Source organism: Chiloscyllium punctatum, chromosome 8 (assembly GCF_047496795.1).
Source record: "Chiloscyllium punctatum isolate Juve2018m chromosome 8, sChiPun1.3, whole genome shotgun sequence".
NCBI lineage: Eukaryota > Metazoa > Chordata > Chondrichthyes > Orectolobiformes > Hemiscylliidae > Chiloscyllium > Chiloscyllium punctatum.
The window spans coordinates 120,764,165-120,786,202 of record NC_092746.1 but is presented as its reverse complement, the minus strand read 5'-3'; the positions used below and the strand labels follow the sequence as shown (position 1 = coordinate 120,786,202).

The 22,038-nt window shown below is 47.1% G+C and overlaps 1 protein-coding gene across 1 annotated transcript in view; it reads left to right on the top strand.

Annotated features, from left to right (window-relative positions):
- LOC140480272 (growth hormone-releasing hormone receptor-like) overlaps positions 1–22,038 on the top strand; it is a 76,385-nt gene that overhangs the window by 37,442 nt on the left and 16,905 nt on the right. The window contains exons 6-8 of the mRNA XM_072574982.1: positions 5,385–5,517; positions 17,257–17,410; positions 20,124–20,184. Coding sequence (XP_072431083.1) covers positions 5,385–5,517; positions 17,257–17,410; positions 20,124–20,184 — 348 coding nt within the window. The remainder of the gene's footprint in view (positions 1–5,384; positions 5,518–17,256; positions 17,411–20,123; positions 20,185–22,038) is intronic.

The window sequence follows — 22,038 nt, the reverse complement described above, 5'->3', positions numbered from 1 at the left end:
CACAGAAAGGGACCACGTCTGAGACATTGAGTGCTTTCAAGAAGGAGTAAAAATACGGGGTAGACCATTTAGGACAGAGATGAGGAGAAACTACTCTCACCCAGAGAGTGGTGGCTGTGTGGAATGCTCTGCCCCAGAGGGCAGTGGAGGCCCAGTCTCTGGATTCATTTAAGAAAGAATTGGATAGAGCTCTTAAAGATAGTGGAGTCAAGGGGTATGGAGATAAGGCTGGAACAGGATACTGATTAGGAATGATCAGCCATGATCATATTGAATGGCGGTGCAGGCTCGAAGGGCTGAATGGCCTACTCCTGCATCTATTGTCTATTGTCTATTGAGTTATCATCGAGTCACAGAGGTCGGCAGCATTGAAACAGGCCCTTCGGCCCAACCTGTCCATGCCACCCAGTCTTCACAATCAATCTAATCCCATTTGCCTGTGTTTGGTCACTGTACCTCCATACTTAGCCCATCCACGTACCTGTCCCAAATGTTTCTTAAATGAGGAAATTGTACTCCCCTCCACCACTCCCTCTACAGCCCGTTCCAGACCCTCACCACTTTGTGTGAAAAAAACTGCCCCTTTAGATCCTTTTCTGTCTCTCCCCTTTCACCCTAAACCTAAGCCCTCTATTTTCACCCATTCTCCATACTGTGTGGAAGCAGATCATTCGGCCCATCAAGTCCAAACCGACTCTCTGACATCCCACCCAGACCCACTGTATCCCTCTAACCCTGCACTTCCCCATGGCTAACCCACCAAGCTTGCACATCCCTAGACACTATGGGGCAGTATCCCACGGCCAATCCACCCCTAACCTGCACATTTTTGGACTGTGGGAGGAAACCGGAGCACCCGGAGGAAGCCCACGCAGACACGGGGAGAACGTGCAAACTCCACACAGTCACCCGAGGCTGGAATCGAAACTGGGTCCCTGACGCTGTGAGGCAGTAGTACCTCTTTGGGCTAAAGGAATCAGAGGGTATGGGGAGAAAGCAAGAGCAGGGGACTGGAGTTGGATGATCATCCACAATCATATTAAACAGCAGAACAGGCTCAAAGTACTGTGGAACCCTGAGTTAACGCTCTGGGGACTTGGGGCCTTTCCTTAACTGCTCAATATCTTCACATTGATCTGCTTCAGTGAATAAAACAGGAGAGGGACAGATCTGAAAATATGTTGCTGGAAAAGCGCAGCAGGTCAGGCAGCATCCAAGGAGCAGGAGAATCGACGTTTCGGGTATGAGCCCTTCTTCTGGGCTGATGCCCGAAACGTCGATTCTCCTGCCCCTTGGATACTGCCTGACCTGCTGCGCTTTTCCAGCAACACATTTTTCAGCTCTGATCTCCAGCATCCGCAGTCCTCACTTTCTCCATGGAGAGGGACAGATGTCAATAACGCGGAGCGATGGTAATGTGGGTCTTAAAAAAGAACAAACTGAAGGAATGTATTTAAATGAGACACTAAACTGAGACCTTTTCAAGATGGATGTCTACTGTGGTTGAAAAGCCCGTGGAAAATCAGGCAACTGGGGTGTTACAGGAAATATATCCCGGGATTTTTTCTGACTGTGTGGCAGTAAGGTCACAGGTTCAAACGGGAGGAGAAATCAAAGAACAAGAAAGTTGAAGTTCATTTATCAGAGACTATGTTTGATCAAATGGCTTTTAAAAAAATCCAAGGCCTCACAGACTGTTTGGTGTTCAGTAAAAATTTACAAGGATGTTGCCAGGGTTGGAGGGTTTGAGCTATAGGGAGAGGCTGAACAGGCTGGGGCTGTTTTCCCTGGAGCGTCGGAGGCTGAGGGGTGACCTTATAGAGGTTTATAAAATTATGAGGGGCATTGATAGGATAAATAGACAAAGTCTTTTCCCTGAGGTTGGGGAGTCCAGAACTAGAGGGCATAGGTTTAGGGTGAGAGGGGAAAGATATAAAAGAGATCTACGGGGCAACCTTTTCACGCAGAGTGTGGTATGTGTATGGAATGAGCTGCCAGAGGATGTGGTGGAGGCTGGTACAATTACAACATTTAAAAGGCATCTGGTTGGGTATACAAACAGGAAGGGTTTAGAGGGATATGGACCAAGTGCTGGCAAATGGGACTGGATTAGGTTCGGGTAGCTGGTTGGCATGGACGAGTTGGACCGAAGAGTCTGGTTCCATGCTGACCATCTCTATGACCCGATGACACTCTCTCCACAGATGCTGCCAGACCTCCTGAGTTTCTCCAGCATTCCGTGTCAATAAAGAGTGGCACTGGGAAAAGCCCAGCAGGTCAGGCAGCATCTGAGGAGCAGGAGAGACGATGTTTCGAGCATCAGGACTGAAGAAGGGTTCTGCACGAAACGTTGACTCACCTGCTCCTCAGATGCTGCCTGACCTGCTGGGCTTTCCCAGTGCCACTCTTTATTGAACTCTGATTTCTCCAGCATCTGCAGTCCTCATACCTCCCAGCATTCTCTGTGCTGATTTCAGACTTCTGGCATCTGCAGTATTTCACCTTTATTACAATTTGCGCGCACCCCCCACCCCACCATTGCTGCTGTATTCCCAAAGCTCTGCAGACTCTTCAGTTTCAGTACTTATTCACTGTTGACACTGCTTCATCTATCCCTGCAGATGTACAGTTCAGTCCACAACAACTTGTCCTTTTTAAGAGAAAAAGTATCTCATTTTCTCTCCTGGTTCCATGTTCCATTACCTTAAATCTGTTTCATCCACTTCCTGACTGTCTTGCCATTCTGAAAGATATCAGAATACATTGCATTCAGCAATCAGTTTGTGTCAAAATTACAATCATTGCTGCCCAGTGTGAAACTGCAATTCTGTCCATAACAATAGCTAAGGGTTAATTTAAGAATAACCATGAAACTGCAATTCTGTCCATAACAATAGCTCAGGGTTAATTGCAGAGTAACCATGAAACTGCAATTCTGTCTGTAACAATAGCTAAGAGTTAACTGCAGAGTAAACATGAAATTGCAATTCTGTTTGTAACAATAGCTAAGAGTTAATTGCAGAGTAACCATGAAACTGCAATTCTGTCTCTAACAATAGCTAAGAGTTAATTGCAGAGTAACAGTGAAACTGCAATTGTTTTTCCCTTACTTCCTTTCCTGAAAATTATTTTCTGTTTTTAAACTGAAAAGCCCAGACAAAGTCCATGCATTTCAAACAGGTGATGTCACCAAACTAGCAATCTGATGGCCCAATCTAACACCCCACTGGAATTTAAATTTAAATTTAAAAATTAGGAATCCTGAAGCTAGAATCCATCACAGTGGCCTTGAAACTATCATTGATGAAGAGAAGGCAATCTGGCTTCCTTACCCGGTCTGGAAACCTGTGAGAAGTATTCACGTTATACATTAACTATCAGTATGAAGGAACTGAGGGCATTGTTGTAATGTTTGCAGATGATGCAAAGGTAGGTGGAGTGACAGGTAGTGTTGAGGAGGTGGGGAGGCTGCAGAGGGAAGTGGAAAAAAAATGTGCCAGATGGAACATAATGTGGGAAAGTGCGTGAGATTTATGCACTTTGATGCCAAGAATAGAGGCATAGACTATTTTCTAAATGGGGAAAGGCTTCAGGAATCTGAGATGAATCCTGAAGGTTAACATACAGGTTCAATTGGCAGTTGGCAAAGCAAATACAATATTAGCATTGATTTTCAAGAGAGGCAGAATACAAGAGCAGAGATTGTGTAAGACTCTGGTTAGACTGTATGTGGAATATTGTGAGCAGTTTTGGGCTCCAAATCTAAGGAAGGCTATGCTGGCACTGGAGGAGGTTTAGAGGAGGCTTACAAGAATGTTCCCAGGGATGAAGGGCTTGGCATATTTGAAGCAGTTGAGGACTCTGGGTCTGTACATGATGGAGTTTAGAAGGATGGGGTGGGGGGGATCTGATTGAAACCAAAGAATACCGAGGGGCCTGAATAGATTGGACCTGGAGCAAATGTTTCCACTAGTGGGAGAGACTAGGACCCGAAGGCACAGCCTCAGAGTGAAGGGACATCCCTTTAGAACTGAGATGAGGAGGAATTTCTCCAGCCAGTGGGTGGGGCATCTGTGGAACACATTGCTGCAGAGGGCTGTGGAGGCCAAGTCATTGAGTGTGTTTAAAACAAAGAGAGATAGAACCTTGATTAGTGAGGGGAGATATACAGGTTTGGGGGAGAAGGCAGGAGAATGGGATTGAGAAGTGTATCAGCCATGATCAAATGGGGGAGCAGACTCAATGGGCCGAATGGCCTAACTCTGCTTCGAGATCTTATGGTCTCATCATATTATGGACTCCAGACTCACCTGAATTAGGCACTCTGCTATTCTAATAACACGACAGCCAATTTATACAAAGCAAGATCCCAGATGATTTAAATGACCCTGTCATCAAATTCCAATGCTTGTTGGTTGAGAGATATCAGTCACGGAAATGGTGAGGGCTGGTTTTGAATCGATCCACAGGAATAGCTAAACGCACATCGATAGGCTTTCAGTTTGTGGCCTTCCTGTGTGATCTATAGATACTTTGCGTGTTCATCATTACACCCCTGGGATGGGGGGGTGGGGGGTCTTCATTATGGAAACGCTGATGTTGAGACCCCCAGTTGTTTCTGTCTAAGACCATAGCTAAATACTAAAAACGCAAGCTAGAAAGTCTGGCCTGTGAGAGCTGGCCACACTCAGCCAGGCTGCTTCCATTCAAAAAAACCCAAGGCCTCATGAATTGTTTACTCTCTCAGGGACAGCTCGATGCCTCTGCCTTACAACGTTTCTTCAAAAACAAACCAGGGCACCATGACCTCTTAAAGCGACAGCATCGCCTCAGTTAAAGGCAGAGGGTTGAAAGGTTATTGGGGTGGTAGCTGGAAATGCAGAGTTATTAATTCAGGCACGATCTTATGGATCGGGAGGGGATTGCAAACGATTGTCCCCTTACCTTGTGACTATGTGTCTGTGTTTTGATTCCCTGAACAGCAGGAATAATCTCTCAATATCTATCCTGGGAAATAGTTGCATAGTGATATGTCATTGGGCATGTCATCGAGAACTCTAGGCTAACGGTCTTAGCGGGACATGAGTTCAAGGTGAAAAGTGTAGATTAAATTCAATAATATCTGGAACAAAGAGCTGTCTTCATGTTCAAAGCCCATCTGGGTCACTAATATCCTTTAGGGAAGGAAACTGCCATTCTTACCTGGCCTACATGTAACTCCAGACCCACAGCAATGTTGAATCTTAACGGCCCTCTGGCCAAGTGGAGGTGGACAATAAACGCTGGGCCTAGCCATAGATGCCCTCTTTCTATGAACAAATTTAAAAAATAAAATCTTCTTAATAAATAAAATGTAAAACTTGGACAATCTCTTCTTTTCCTAGGAGGTTGCACTGCACCAGGAATTATATCCACATCCAGCTGTTTGTCACCTTTATCCTTCGCAGCTTGTCGGTCTTCATTAAGGATGCCGTCCTCTTTGGCGATGCCGATATTGACCACTGCACCTTTTCCACGGTAACCGCCCTTTGACCTCTGGGTCGTGTAGCTTGTGGGTTTGGTGCAGGGAGCTCAACTCAAAATGAAAGTGAATACACAGGGGCCTAGCCAGTCAACATCCTGACTTGGAAATATTTCGCCATCCCTTCACTGTCGCTGGGTCAAAATCCTGGAAGTCCCTCCCCCAGGGCATTGTGGGTAATACCTACAGCACATGGACTACAGCGGTTCAAGAAGGCAGCTCACCCCCACCTTCTGAAGGGGCAAATAGGGACGGGCAATAAATGCTGGCCTAGTCCTTGCTAGAAAACAATAATTTAAATAATAATCTTATCGAGTCATTTTGGTGCATAAAAGGGCCGTTTGACCCATCGGATCAATGCGGGATTCCTAAAGGCCATTTTGCTACCACAATAGCTCTGCAGGTTCGGTTCCTCATGTTCCTCACCATTCCTGATGAAGGGCTTTTGCCCGAAATGTCGATTTTCCTGCTCCTCGGATGCTGCCTGACCGGTTGTGCTTCTCCAGCATCACTCTAATCTTGACTCTAATCTCCAGCATCTGCAGTTCCCAGTTCGGCTCAGTTCCTCAGGTGTCCACCAATTTTCTGTTGTAATTATTTATTGTCTCTGATTTGAGTGTGTGGACAGCAAGGACGACTTGGAGCGAAAATAGTTTCTCCTCACAGTCTCCTTGTATCCCTCAACCCAAGGACTTAAATCTTGGCTCCACCCTGATCAAGGTGATTCTTACAGAGAATGATGCAGGGTGCCAGTGGGTAGAATGGCCTGTTGTGAGATTGTAGGCATCCTTGCTTAAGACTGATACCCAAACAGGAAGCTGTTCCTGATGAAGGGCTTATGCCCGAAGCGTCGATTCTCCTGCTCCTCGGATGCTGCCTGACCTGCTGTGCTTTTCCAGCTCCACTCTCTCGACTCTGATCTCCAGCATCTGCCTTCCTCACTTTCTCCCAGGAAGCTGTTAGTGGTTTGTAGTTTACAATATCTCAGATATAATCCATAATGTGTTTGTGAGGAGGCTCTAATTTGCCTTTGATAATAATTAAACCTCTCATTCCCTCAGGCAGTGAGGTGGGGAATGGTTTATTACCTGGAAAACCACCTTCAGACAATCTGTGTCATTCACTAACCGCGCCTCTCGGTGTGGCCCTGAATCAGTCTGTAAGAAACCGTTCATTCAGTGAATCTCTGGCTGGGCCATTATTTAGAGGCCATTCCTTGTTGCCTAGGTAACAGCCACCTTCATTTGGAGTCACCCCGAGAGGACTGTGGGACCCAGAAACCAGATTTCTCCTTGGGGGCAAATCACATTGTGCTCCAGCGCATGCACCCACCCCCCTCCAACTGTGTACTTATGTAGGGCACTGTCCCAAACTCACGTGAGGTGAAGCACATTGTGCCCCCTTGCACGCACACATACAGACACACTCACTCTCACCCACACACATACAGACACAGACACAGACACAGACACATACACACAGACACACACACACACACACTCTCACCCACACACATACAGGCACAGACACAGACACACACACACAGACACAAACACTCTCACCCACAAACATACCGACACAGACACAGACACAGACACATACACACAGACACACACACTCTCACCCACACACATACAGACTCAGACACACACACAGAGACACACACACTCTCACCCACACACATACAGACACAGACACACACACACACTCTCACCCACACACATACCGACACCCACACACACACACACAGACACACACTCTCACCCATACACACACACATACACACACACAGAGACACACTCTCACCCACACACACACACACTCTCACCCACACACACACACATACTCTCACCCACACACATACAGACACGCACACACACACAGACACACACACTCTCACCCACACACATACAGACACACACACACTCACACTCTCACCCACACACATACAGACACACACACACAGACACACGCACACTCTCACCCACACACATACAGACACACACACACACTCTCACCCACACACACACAGACAGACACACACACTCTCACCCACACACACACAGACACACACACACTCTCACCCACACACATACAGACACACACACACACACACAGACAGACACACACACTCTCACCCACACACACACAGACACACACACACCCTCACACACACACACACACACACATACACACACTCTCACACACATATACACACACACACACACATGTCTTCTTCCATGATCGCAACTTCCCTCCCCGTGTGGTTGACAATGCCCTCCAGCATATCTCCACTTCATGCACCACCGGCCTTGAACCCCACCCCTCCCAATTTCAACAAGGACTGAATCCCTCCCCCTTCCCCCCCCCCCCAACCCGGTCCTCACCTTCCACCCCATCAACTTCTGCATACAGCACATCATCCTCCACCACTTCCACCACCTCCAAACAGACCCTACCACCAGAAATATATTTCCTTCCCCACCCCATCAGCGTTCCAAAAAGACCATTCCCTCCACGACACCCTCATCAGGTCCATTCCCCCCACCAGCCCACACCCCACTCCTGGTACTTTTCCCTACCACCACGGGAAGTGTAAAACCTCCGCCCACAGCACTCTCCTCACCTCTGCCCAAAGCCCCAAGGGGTCCTTCCTCATCAGTCAGAAATTTACCTGTACCTCTGCCAATGTCATCTCCTGCATCCGTTGCACCTGGTGCGGTATCCTCTACATCGGGGAGACAGGATGCCTTCTTGCGGTTCATTTCAGAGAACATCTCTGGAACACCCACACTCACTAACTCCACCGCCCCGTGGCTGAACACTTCAACACTCCCCCCCCCCCACACACACACACACACACACTCTGTCAAGGACATGCAGGTCCTGGGCCTCCTCCATCACCAAACCATTACCACCTGAGGCCTGGAGGAGGAACACCTCATATTCAGCCTTGAGACCCTGCGACCACACGGAATAGATGTGGATTTCAACAGCTTCCTCATCTCCACTCCCCCCACATTGTCCCAGTCCCAACCTTCCAACTCAGCACCGTCTTCTGGGCCTCTCCTACCTGTCCATCTTCCTTCTCATCTATCCGCTCCACGCTCCCCTCTGACCTATCACTTTCTCCCTCATCTTCATTTACCTATCACTACCCCCCCAGCCCCACCCCCTCCCATTTATCTCTCAGCCCCCGGCCCACAAGTCCTAAAGATGTGCAGGTTCGGTGAATTGGTCATGCTAAATTGCCCATAGTGTTAGGTAAAGGGGAATGTTGGGGAATGGGTGGGTTGCGCTTCGGTGGGTCGGTGTGGACTTGTTGGGCCGAAGGGCCTGTTTCCACACTATAAGTATCTAATCTAATCTAATCTAATCTAAGCCTCATTCCTGATGAAGAGCTTATGCCTGAAACGTCGAGTCTCCTGCTCCACGGCTGCTGCCTAACCTGCTGTGCTTTTCCAGCACCTCACACTCTCAACATTCACACACACATGCATATACATATACACGCACACACACACACACGCACTCACACACACATACACACACACACACACACACATATACACGCACACACTCGCACACACACACTCACTCACACATATACACGCACACACTCGCACACACACACATATACACGCACACACTCGCAAACACACACACACACATATACACGCACACACTTGCACACACATATATATGCACACACACATATACACGCGCACACTCGCACACACACACATACACTCGCACACACACACTCGCACACACACATATACACTCACACACATACTCATACACATACACACACACACACACACACATATACACGCACACACTGACACATATACAAGGACAGTAGTGGGAGACTGTGTATTGAGTCGGAAGAGATAGGAGAGGTCTTGAATGAGTACTTTTCTTCAGTATTTACAAATGAGAGGGACCGTATTGTTGAAGAGGAGAGTATGAAACGGACTGGTAAGCTAGAGGAGATACTTGTTAGGAAGGAAGATGTGTTGGGCATTTTGAAAAACTTGAGGATAGACAAGTCCCCCCGGCCTGACGGGATATATCCTAGGATTATGTGGGAAGCAAGAGAGGAAATTGCAGAACCGTTGGCAATGATCTTTTCGTCTTCACTGTCAATGGGGGTGGTGCCAGGGGACTGGAGAGTGGCGAATGTTGTGCCCCTGTTCAAAAAAGGGAATAGGGATAACCCTGGGAATTACAGGCCAGTTAGTCTTACTTCGGTGGTAGGCAAAGTAATGGAAAGGGTACTGAGGGATAGGATTTACGAATATCTGGAAAGACACTGCTTGATTAGGGACAGCCAGCACGGATTTGTGAGGGGTAGGTCTTGCCTTACAAGTCTTATTGAATTCTTTGAGGAGGTGACCAAGCATGTGGATGAGGGTAGAGCAGTGGATGTAGTGTACATGGATTTTAGTAAGGCATTTGATAAGGTTCCCCAAGGTGGAAAGTCTGGAGGCATGGGATAGAGGGAAATTTGGCCAGTTGGATAGAAAACTGGCTAACCGGTCGAAGTCAGAGAGTGGTAGTAGATGGTAAATATTCAGCCTGGAGCCCAGTTACAAGTGGAGTTCCGCGGGGATCAGTTCTGGGTCCTCTGCTGTTTGTAATTTTTATTAATGACTTGGAAGAGGGAGTCCAAGGGTGGGTCAGTAAATTTGCAGACGATACGAAGATTGGTGGAGTTGTGGATAGTGAGGAGGGCTGTTGTCGGCTGCAAAGGGACTTAGATATGATGCAGAGCTGGGATGAGGAGTGGCAGATGGAGTTCAACCCTGCCAAGTGTGAGGTTGTCCATTTTGGAAGGACAAATAAGAATGTGGAATACAGGGTTAATGGTAGGGTTCTTAGTAAGGTGGAGGAGCAGAGGGATCTTGGGGTCTATGTTCATAGATCTTTGAAAGTTGCCACTCAGGTGGATAGAGCTTGTAAGAAGGCCTATGGAGTATTATCGTTCATTAGCAGAGGGATTGAATTCAAGAGTCGTGAGGTGATGTTGTAGCTGTACAGGACTTTGGTCAGGCCACATTTGGAGTACTGTGTGCAGTTCTGGTCACCTCACTTTAGGAAAGATGTGGAAGCTTTGGAGAGGGTGCAGAGGAGATTTACCAGGATGTTGCCTGGAATGGAGAGTAGGTCGTACGAGGATAGGTTGAGAGTGCTAGGCCTTTTCTCATTGGAACGGTGAAGGATGAGGGGTGACTTGATAGAGGTTTATAAGATGATCAGGGGAATAGATAGAGTAGACAGTCAGAGACTTTTTCCCCGGGTACAACAGAGTGTTACAAGGGGACATAAATTTAAGGTGAAGGGTGGAAGGTATGGGGGGGATGTCAGGGGTAGGTTCTTTACCCAGAGAGTGGTGGAGGCATGGAATGCGCTGTCTGTGGGAGTGGCAGAGTCAGGATCATTGGTGACCTTTAAGTGGCAATTGGATATGTACATGGATAGGTGCTTAAGCTAGGACAAATGTTCGGCACAACATCGTGGGCCGAAGGGCCTGTTCTGTGCTGTATTGGTCTATGTTCTATGTTCTATATACACGCACACACTCGCGCACGCACACACACATATACATGCATACACTCACATGCACACACATATACATGCACACACTCACACACATTCACACACATACACACGCATGCATACACATACACACATACACATTCACATACACATACACCCACACACATTGACACACACATTGACACACACATACACACATTCTCACATACACACACAATAACACACATGCACATTGACACACACACACACACACACTCATATGCACACATGCACGCACATACGCACACATTCACATACACACACACACATTGACACAGATTCATACACACATACATGCACATACACACAAATTCACACATTGACACGCATACATATTGACACACGCATACATACAATCGCACATTCATACGCACACATGCACACACATTTACACACATATACACACACATTCACACACATGCATGCATACATTCTCACACACATTCTCACACACACAAACACTCGCGCACACACATGCACACATTCACATATACATTCTCACACTCACACACATTCACACACATACACACATTCTCACTCACACACTCTCATTCACACACTCTCAAACACACTCTCGAACACAAACACATAGACATTCACATACACATACACACACATAGGTTGATACACAGATTCACACACATACACGTGCACACACACACCCACTCTCTCAATCACCCACACACACATGCACACACACTCTCACTCGCACATACACTCTCTCTCTCACTCAGTCACACACACATTCTCTCACACACACACACTCACATGCACACACTCTCTCACTCACTCTCACATACACGCACTCTCCCTCTCTCTCTCCCTCTCTCTCTCCCTCTCTCACTCTCACTCACACACACACTCTCTCTCTCTCACTCACACACATTGTCTCTCACACACACACACACTCTCATTCTCTCTCTCCCTCTCTCTCTCTCTCCCTCTGTCCCTCTCTCCCTCTCTCTCGCTCTCACTGTCACTCTCTCCCTCTCTCACTCTCACTCACACACACACTCTCTCTCTCTCACACACGCACATACACTCTCTCTCACTCACACACATTGTCTCTCACGCACACACACACTCTCATTCTCTCTCTCCCTCTCTCTCTCTCTCCCTCTGTCCCTCTCTCTCACTCTCACTGTCACTCTCTCTCGCTCTCTCTCTCCCTCTCTCTCGCTCTCACTGTCACTCTCTCTCGCTCTCTCTCTCCCTCTCTCTCGCTCTCACTGTCACTCTCTCTCGCTCTCTCTCTCCCTCTCTCTCGCTCTCACTGTCACTCTCTCTCACTCTCACTGTCACTCACACACACAAGGCTGACCCACGTCCAGGTCAATTCCTATTTAAACCGCTGTCCAGGACATTTGTCTGAACTGAAAGCTAAAGTGGGCGACTTGGACCGAAGGGTCTGTTTCCGTGCTGTATCTCTCTATGAGGTCTATGGCTCTATGACTGCGGATGCTGGAAATCTGAATTAAAACCAGAAATTTCTGAACAAACTCAGCAGGTCTGGCAACACCCGTGGAGAGAGAGAAACTGTCGGCTCCAGTGCCCCTTGCTCAGAATGAGCTCCAGCTCAGCGTACTGACTAAGCATTCAGCTCCTGATCAATCCCGGGATCAAAGGCTGGAGTTGTATTGGAGTCACTTCAGAGGAGGTGATTATTCTAGAAGTGAGGGGTTTGTTTCAGGAACAGAGTTTGTGCAGTTCAGGCCTATACTCATTCGAGTTTAAAATGATCAGCGATGTTCTAATTTGTATAAGATGGTAAAGGGGACTGACAAGGTAGATGTATAGAGGATGCTGCCCCCTGTGGGGTAATCTAGAATGACAGGTTGTGGTATAACGATAAAGGGCAGGAGATTTAAAGCAGAGATGAGCAGAAATTACAGCTCCCAAAGGCTCGTGAATCTGTGGAATTCACTCCCCTAGAGTGCGGTGGATGCTGGGTCACTGGGTAAACTGAAGGAGGAGATAAGACAGGAATTTTAATGAGTAACGGACTGAAGGGTCCTGGAGAACGGGCAGGAGAAGGAGGTGAGGCCAAGATGAGATCAGCCCTGGTCCTATTATATGGTGGAGCAGGCTTGAAGGACCGAATGGCCTCCACCTGCTCCTGATTCTGACGTTTTAATGTCCGTTTAGGGGCAACGGAGGTTAGCCAATACACAACAGCGACCCAGTCCAGTGCACAGCCAGCAATCCGATGTGAATGAGACAGAGATGAAGACAGGCATAAAGAATGAATCTTGCATTGCTTTCTGACACACAGGAGAGTTGGTGTTGGATGGAGAAAGTTAGGCGATATCTGGGTGTGAGTTAACACATCCTCAATCCAGTTGGGAAGAAAGGTCACCGGACCTGAAACGTTAACTCTGATTTCTCTCCACAGATGCTGCCAGACCTGCTGAGCTTCTCCGGCAATTTCTGATATTATTCCTGAACCCAGACTGAGAATAACAATTCAAAAACAATAATCCATCGAGTCATTGAATTTTGCCTGTCCGTGCTAAACCTCCAGATTATTCCTTAGCGAATGTTGTAGATTCCCTTATTCAAGTTTATTTGGTTTGGTTTTAAAACATAAACAGCAGGAGAAGGACTGAACATTTCGTCTCCCAACACCTGCTCCCCAAACCACTCTCGAAGTAATACTGGGTGGTGGGAATATCCCTAGATTCCAGTTTTCCAGATTAGAGTGGTGCTGGAAAAGCACAGCAGGTCAGGCAGCATCCGAGGAGCTGGAAATTGATGAAGAGCTTTTTCCTGAAACGTCGAATCTCCTGCTCCTCGTATGCTGCCTGACCTGCTGTGCTTTTCCAGCATTACTCTAATCTTGATTCTAATCTCCAGCATCTGCAGTACCCACTTCTGTCCAGTATTCCAGATGCCCAGGTTTGTATGTTCGGGTCGGAGGTACAAATCTCACCACGGCTGGCTCCTGAAGGTTTAAATTAATGAAATTTTAAAAAAAACTTGGCTTTGATGAAAATCCTGAAGAAGGGCTTATGTCCAAAACGTTGATTCTCCTGCTCCTTGGATGCTGCGCTTTTCCAGCAACACATTGTTCAGCTTTGATGAAAATCCATCTGGTTCACCTCTGGCCCTCTAGTGAAGGAATTCTGCCTCTGCTTACCTGCTCGGTATCAGAGCGTCGGGCTGTGACTGTGTTTTTTTTAAGATTAGATTATATTACAGTGTGGAAACAGGCCCTTCGGCCCAACAAGTCCACACTGACCTGCCGAAGAGCGACCCACCCAAACGCCTACATTTACCCCTTACCTAACACTAGGGGCAATTTAGCATGGCCAATTCACCTGACCTGCACGTAGTTGTGACTGTGGGAGGAAACCGGAGCAAACCCACGCAGACACGGGGAGAATGTGCAAACTCCGCACAGTCAGTCTCCTGAGGTGGGAATTGAACCCGGGTCTCTGGTGCTGTGAGGCAGCCGTGCTAACCACTGTGCCACTGGGCTGCCCACAATGTGGCAATATCGCTGGTGTATTAATCCAGGGACCCAGGTTCGAATCCTGCCCAGGCTGATGCTGGAGTTTGAATTCAATATGAATCTGGAATTAAGAATCAAATGGGGACCATGAGTCACCCACCTGTTTCACTAATGCCCTTTAGGGAAGGAAGCTGCCATCCTTACCCAGTCTGTCCTACAGGTGACTCCAGACCCACAGCAATGTGGTTGACTCTTAACTGCCCTCTGGGCAATTAGGGGTGGGCAATAAATGCTGGTCTAGCCAGTGACCTCCCCATCCTGTGGATGAATATTGCAAAGCATGACTCCATTTTAACACCACAGATTGACTCATTACTGCCCTCTGAAATGGGCATTTCCAAAAATCGTCTATGGCAAGGCAAGCATTTGTATTGGATTTCCAGCTCTTGGCGCTGAGGGTGGTACTAGGGTCAATTCAGAGAGCACTTAAGAGCCTGGCAGTGTGCCAGTGGTAGACAGGCAGGAGGCTGGAGGAACACAGCAAGCCAGGCGGCATCAGGAGGGGGAGAAGTTTCGGATGTAACCCTTCTTCAGGACAATGTTGACTCCTCCACCTTCTGATGGTGCCTGGCCTGCTGTGTGCCTCCTGCCTGTCTCCCTTGGATTCCAGCATCGGCAGTTTGTTTTGTCTCTAGCACAGTGTGACAATGAGCTTGGTGGCTTTTCACATGAGGCCAACTTTCATTTCCAGATTTGATTAAATTTGAATTCCAACATTTGCCATCGCACCTATAAGAACATAAGATGTAGGAGCAGGAGGAGGCCACTCAGCCCATTGAGTCTGCCCCACCATTCAATGAGGTCATGGCTGATCTGATAACCCTCGACTCCACTCTCCTGCCTTTTCCCTATCAGCCTTGATTCCCTTCCTGATTAAAAATCCGTCTCAGCCTTGAATATACTCAATGACCTGGCCTCGACATCCCTCTGAGGCGAAGAATTCCACAGATTCACATCCCTCTCTGAGAGAAGAAATTCCTCCTCATCTCCATCTTAAGTGTGTGACCCCTCAGTCTGAGACTGTATCCCCGGCCCCACAAGGCCAGAGAACCTTTAGAGATCTACCCTGTCAGGTCCCCTAACACTCTTGCATATTTCAATACCTCATTCTTCAACTCCAATGAGTACAGGCCCAACCTACTCAACCTCTCCTCAGAAGACAACCCTTCCATAGCTGGCTCCAGCTGAGTGAACCTCCTATGGACTGCCTCTGATGCCAGTCTCTTTCCTTAGATGAGGTGGGGGGAGGGCAGGAGGTGGTCCCTAAAATATTTGCAACTCTCCAGCTGTGTCCCATTATTTCCCAAGTTGGGGCCAATGGAATTAGTAATAAAAGAATAAACAAAACTGTCAATAATCTCAGCAGGTTATGGTAGCATGTGTGAACAGTTAGATATAGTTCTTAGGCTAAAGGGTATCGGGGAGGTGCAGGAAGCAGAAACAGGGATCGAGTCGGATGATCAGCCAGAGATTGTATTGAATGACGGAGCAGGTCTGACGGGCTGAATGGCCTACTCCTGCTCCTATTTTCTCTGTTTCTAAAATGATCTTGTTCTGAAGTTTAAGGCGTGTGCTGTACCTTTAAGAGAGAGTGAAAGCTGTAAAGCTGCTGTCATGTGACTGACTCGCAGTCACACAGTGCGCTGGAAAAATGAAATATGTAACATATTGTTGTAACCTGGATACCTGAGTTGTTTTCACAGCAGTTCAGATTTAACTGGGGTGACGCCATGGCTCAATGGTTAGCACTGCTACCTCACAACACCAGCATCCCAGGTTCAATTCTAGCCTCGGGTGACTGTCTGTGTGGAGGTTGTACATTCTCCCTGTGTCTGTATAGGTTTCCTCCCACAGTCCAAACCTGTACAGGTCAGGTGAATTGGCCATGTTAAATTGCCTGTAGTGTGAGGTGCATGAGTCAGAGGGAAATGGGACTGGGTGGTCACTCTTCGGAGGGTCGGTGTGGACTTGTTGGGCTGAAGGGCCTGTTTCCAGGCTTTGGGGAATCTAACCTAGTTTAAATTATGCCCCAAGAACTAAAACCCAATTGAATTTGAATTTTACTGTTTTGTCAACATTGAACCAATGAGACGATCTAATGTTTTCAGGTAGAAACATTAGGCATTTTAGACAGTTAGCCAGAGACAGATCAACCTTCTGCCATTGTCAGACAGACTGCCTGAAACCTCGCTATCAAAGGTACCTTTTCATATGAAACATCTGTGCAGCATAAGATCAAAGATGACCCAGGGAGACCTACAAACAGGAAGATCGACACCACTGTCTGGTTTTGAAAATTGATTTGCTGTAAATTTAAGAGGGGCTTTATCGGATCTGTATACTGTTATAGAGTTGGAGGTAGATAACAAATCTTTAAGACAAAGGAGGCTTAGAAATGTAATTAGTTGTTGTTTAATGTTTGCTTTTGGCGTTAAACAATAAAATTGTTATTTTTCTTTTAAATAGTGGAATTTAGGTAGTTCTCGATCACTCATTATTTAACAGATTATGGGGTGAGATCAGCTTTTCTGTGAATTTGGTTTAATTAGCAAGAAAGGTTTACTGCCGTGTTGTAACAATCTCGATAGGAACTAACTGCTTTGTGGTTGTTCTCTCGTTGCAGGCCGGCTGTAAGATTTCAGTGGTGTTCTGGTACTTTTGCATGTTGACCAATTACTTCTGGCTGCTGGTGGAGGCCCTGTACCTCAGCTCTCTGCTGGTAGTGCCCTTCTCCTACGGCAAAAGTTACTTCTGGTGGTGGAGTGTCCTGGGATGGGGTAGGTAACGGAGCACTGAGGCCAGTGCTGCATCAAGCCCACTTCCACAGCAACTGCTTTTTGCATTCATGTCGCACCCTTCACAACCTCCTGGCGGCGTTTGTTTTGAAACATTGGTTGTTGTCATTGGGGAGGAAGCACGGCGCAAAGAGAGACGGCTGGCAGATAATGACTCGATAGTCTGTGTTTTTGCTTTATTTTCAGAGCGACATTGGGCACAGTGCATTCACGCCCCTCCTCCTAGACATTAATATTTACTGTAGAAAGTTGCAGACCTAACTCTGACATCAGGGGAACCCACTCCCTAAACTGGCTCCGGGCCCCAATGAATAACTGTCACCTAATTTGTTGCAAATGAAGTGTGTTTACACGCAAAAGACAGAACCCTGTCTATTAATAAATGCAGCTCCCAGTACACACAAGGACTGCCCATTGCAAGCCAGATAGATGGTCCTAACCTGGCAGTCAGTGTAATCCTTAGCACACTTGGGATTGTTTAACAAATACAGGTGGTTCTTCTATACCGCGATGGCTGCGTTCTTGTGCTTTGCCATGTTATAGAAAAATCACAGTGCTTAAAGTTTTTGGTGATGTAACCCGTGTTACAGCTGACGCAAGTTATAGAAGGTGGCGCTTTAGAAACACTGTTCCCAAGTCGCCGATCGCGTTTCAACGAATTCGTGTTAACGAAACGCGCGTTGTCGCAGAGTGACCTGTATTTTGGAGCTGCATTGAATTTATTGAGTCTTGCAAGCACCATCTAAAACATCGAAATATTGAAAATAGGAGCAGGAGTAGGCCATTTGGCCCTTCAAGCTTGCTCCACCATTCGATATGACCACAGCCGGTCCTCTATCCCAATGCTGTATTCCTGCTTTCTCTCCATGCCCCTTTATGCCTTTAAAATCTTAAAAACATAATTTTCTTGAATATATTCAGTGAATTGACCTCCACAGCTGTTTATGGTAGAGAATTCACACCCCTTTGAGTGAAGAAACCTTTCCCCATCTCAGTCCTGAATGGCATACCTCATATCCTGAGACTTTGACCCCGGTTCTCAACTCCCCGGGCCATCTGATTGGATGCAGTCACTAACCTGTTTGCTGTGGCTATCCAAAGGGACTTGCTACTTGATGTGAAAGTCAGTCTTTGGGATGTACTACCTTCAAACCTGGCAATACAGCCATTAAAATTCATATCCCACATTGCTCATTTCTGTGATGGACAGTGGGGTGGGGCAGTGATAGCTTAGTGGCATTACGGCTGGACTATTAATCTCAAAGCCAAAGAAATGATTTGGGGACCTGGGTTCAAATCTTGCCACAGCTGATCGTGGAATGTGAAGTCAAGAAAAATCTGAAATGAAGAGTCTAATGATAACTGTGAAAACATTGTCAATTGTTGGAAAAACCCATTTGGTTCACTAATTCCATTTAGGAATTGAAGCTGCCCTCCTTACCTGGTCTGGCCTACATATGACTCCAGACCCACAGCAATGTAGTTGACTCTTAACTGCCCTCTGGGTAATTGGGGATGGGCAATAAGTGCTGGCCAGTGAAGAAATGAATGAAACCAAAAGAGCATTGTTTTGGCTTGAAAGCAGCTTCCTGTTAGTGCTGTTGTAGCAATCTGCAAACAGTTAACTCCGTCAGTCAGACAAATTCACTGAGGTGTGAAACTGCTCGAGAGAATGGGATATGGATGGTGCATCTCGGGTTGGGAAACGGAAGCAGATTCAGGATTAACTTCCAAACGTGAGCTGGATAGGTAAATGAAAGAGGAGGAGAAAAGGAGTTCTACTGCAGGGTGGCACGGTGGCTCAGCGGTTAGCACTGCTGCCTCACAGCACCAGGGAGCTGGGTTCGATCCCACCCTCGGGAGACTGTCTGTGTGGAGTTTTCCCCTTCTCCCCGTGTCTGCGTGGGTTTCCTCCGTACTTTCCCACAGTCCAAGGACCTGCAGGTTAGGGGGATTGGCTGTGCTGATTTGCCGATAGTGTTCAGGGATGTGTGGGCTAGATACATTAGTCAGGGGAAATGTAGTGTGTAATGGGGGAATGGGTCTGGGTGGGTTACTTGTCGGTGTGGACGTGTTGGGCCGAATGGCCAGTTTCTGCACTGTAGGGGGTTCTATGACTCTGGGCAAAGAGTAGGGTTGTATTAGATAGCAGTGCTAAGTTGGGCAGAACAGTCTCCTTCAGTGCTGTACAATTCCGACATTCCCTTGGTTTCCTGATCCTGTCAAACACTGCTGGAAACAAACTCCCATTACCTTAGTTAGGCGATGGCATGGCACACTTCTGGACTTGAACTTGGGTTTCCTGTTTCAGAGGTAGGGACACTACCACTGTGCCACAGGAGGACCCTTCAGTTTCTGCTATTTTAAAAAAATTAACCTTTTATTTCCTCTAGCGACACTGTTCAGAGATGTTTTTACACAGCTCTAGGGCAGGTGGGGCTTGAACCTGGGCCTTCCCAATAGTAAGAGGAGGGACACTACCACTGTACCACAACACCCCCACCCCCACCCCCAGTTACTGTTAAACACAAAGAGCTTAAACATGTGAAATGAATTGGAATCTCTCATGCTGTCACCTGGTACTCTCTGCTGTAAGTGTCTGTGATTTGATTTTCACGTCAGGAACAGTCCAGCTCCTAACTCCTGTAACCTGCAGCCTCTGTCGGGACTAACAGAATCATTTCTTTTCTTCAAGGTGTTCCCACTGTGTGTACTGTTGCCTGGGTGATTACAAAGCTTCAATTTGAAAATACTGAGTGAGTATTTCTTTTGATTAAGTTAAAGGTCAGTGCACAAAGTTAAGACAGTGAGATGAGGGTGACCCAGGGAATGTAGATCTGAAGTGAATGGAGGAACAGTGATATATTTCCAAGTCAGGAGGGTGAGTGGCTTGGAGGGGAATTTGCAGGGGGTGGTGGTCCCATGTATCTGCTGCTCCCATTCTTTATGGTAATAGAGTTTGCAAGTTTGGAAGGTGCTGTTTAAAAGGGCTTGTTGAGTTTTTTTAGTGCACCAGGGATGGACAACATGGCTTGGTGCATGAGAAATTGTGCCTCACTGATATGATTGAGTTTTTTGAAGAAGTAACAAAGAGGATTGATGAGGGCAGATTGGTGGACATGATCTATATGGACTTCAGTAAGGCATTCAACAAGGTTCCTCATGGTAAACTGGTTAGCAAGGTTTGATCACATGGAATACAGGGGCAGCATGGTGGCTCAGTGGTTAGCACTGCTGCCTCACAGTGCCAGGGACTTGGGTTCAATTCCAGCCTTGGATGACAGTCTGTGTGGAGTTTGCACATTCTCCCTGTGTCTGCGTGGGTTTCCTCCGGGTGCTCCGGTTTCCTCCCACAGTCCAAAGATGTGCAGGTCACGTGAATTGGCCATGCTAAATTGCCCATAGTGTTAGGTGCATTAGTCAGGGGTAAATATAGGGTAGGGAATGGGTTTGGGTAGCGTAATCTTCAGAGGTTCAGTGTGGACTAGTTTCCACACTGTAGGGATTCTGTGAACTAGCCATACAACTGGTTCTAAGGTAGAGGACAGAGGGTGGTGGTAGAGGGTTGTTTTTCAGACTGGAGGCCTGTGACCAGTGGAGTGCCACAAGGATCGGTGCTGGGTCCACTACATTTCATCATTTATATAAGTGATTTTGATGTGAGCATAAGAGGTACAGTTAGTAAATTTGCAAATGACTCCAAAATTGGAGGTGTAGTGGACAGCAAAGAATGTTACCTCAGAAAACAACAGAATCTTGATCAGATGGGCCAATGGGTTGAGATGTGGCAGATGGAGTTTAATTCGGAGAAATTTCAGGGGCTGCATTTTGGAAAGGCAAATCAGGCACTCATACACTTAATGGTAAGGTCCTCGGGAGTGTTGCTGAACAAACAGACCTTGGAGTGCAGGTTCATAGCTCCTTGAAAGTGGAGTCGCAGGTAGATAAGATAGTGAAGAAGGAGTTTGGTATGCTTTCCTTTATTGGTCAGAGTATTGAGTACAGGAGTTGGGAGGTCATGTTGTGGCTGTACAGGACATGGGTTGGGCCACTGCTGGAATATTGCGTGCAATTCTGGTCTCCTTCCTATTGGAAGGATGTTGTGAAACTTGAAAGGGTTCAGAAAAGATTTACAAGGATGTTGCCAGGGTTAGAAGGTTTGAACTATTGGGAGAGGCTGAATAGGCTGGGGCTGTTTTCCCTGGAGCATTGGAGGCTGACCTTATAGAGGTTTATAAAATCTTGAGGGGCATGGATAGGGCAAATGGACATGGGGGTCTTTTCCTTGGAGTGGGGGATTCCATAACACGAGGGCATAGGTTTAAGGTGAGAGAGGAATAATATAAAAAGGACCTATGGGGCTGCTGTTTCTCGCAGAGGGTGGTGAGTGTATGGAATGAGCTGCCAGAGGAAGTGGTGGAGGCTGGTACAATTACAGCATTTAAGAGGCATTTGGATGGGTATATGAATAGGAAGGGTTTGGAGGGATATGGGCCAGGTGCTGGAAAATGGGACTAGACTAGGTTAGGATATCTGGGTCAGCATGGATGAGCTGGACCGAAGGGTCTGTTTCTGTGCTGTACAGCTTTATGACTTTCTGACTCTATTTC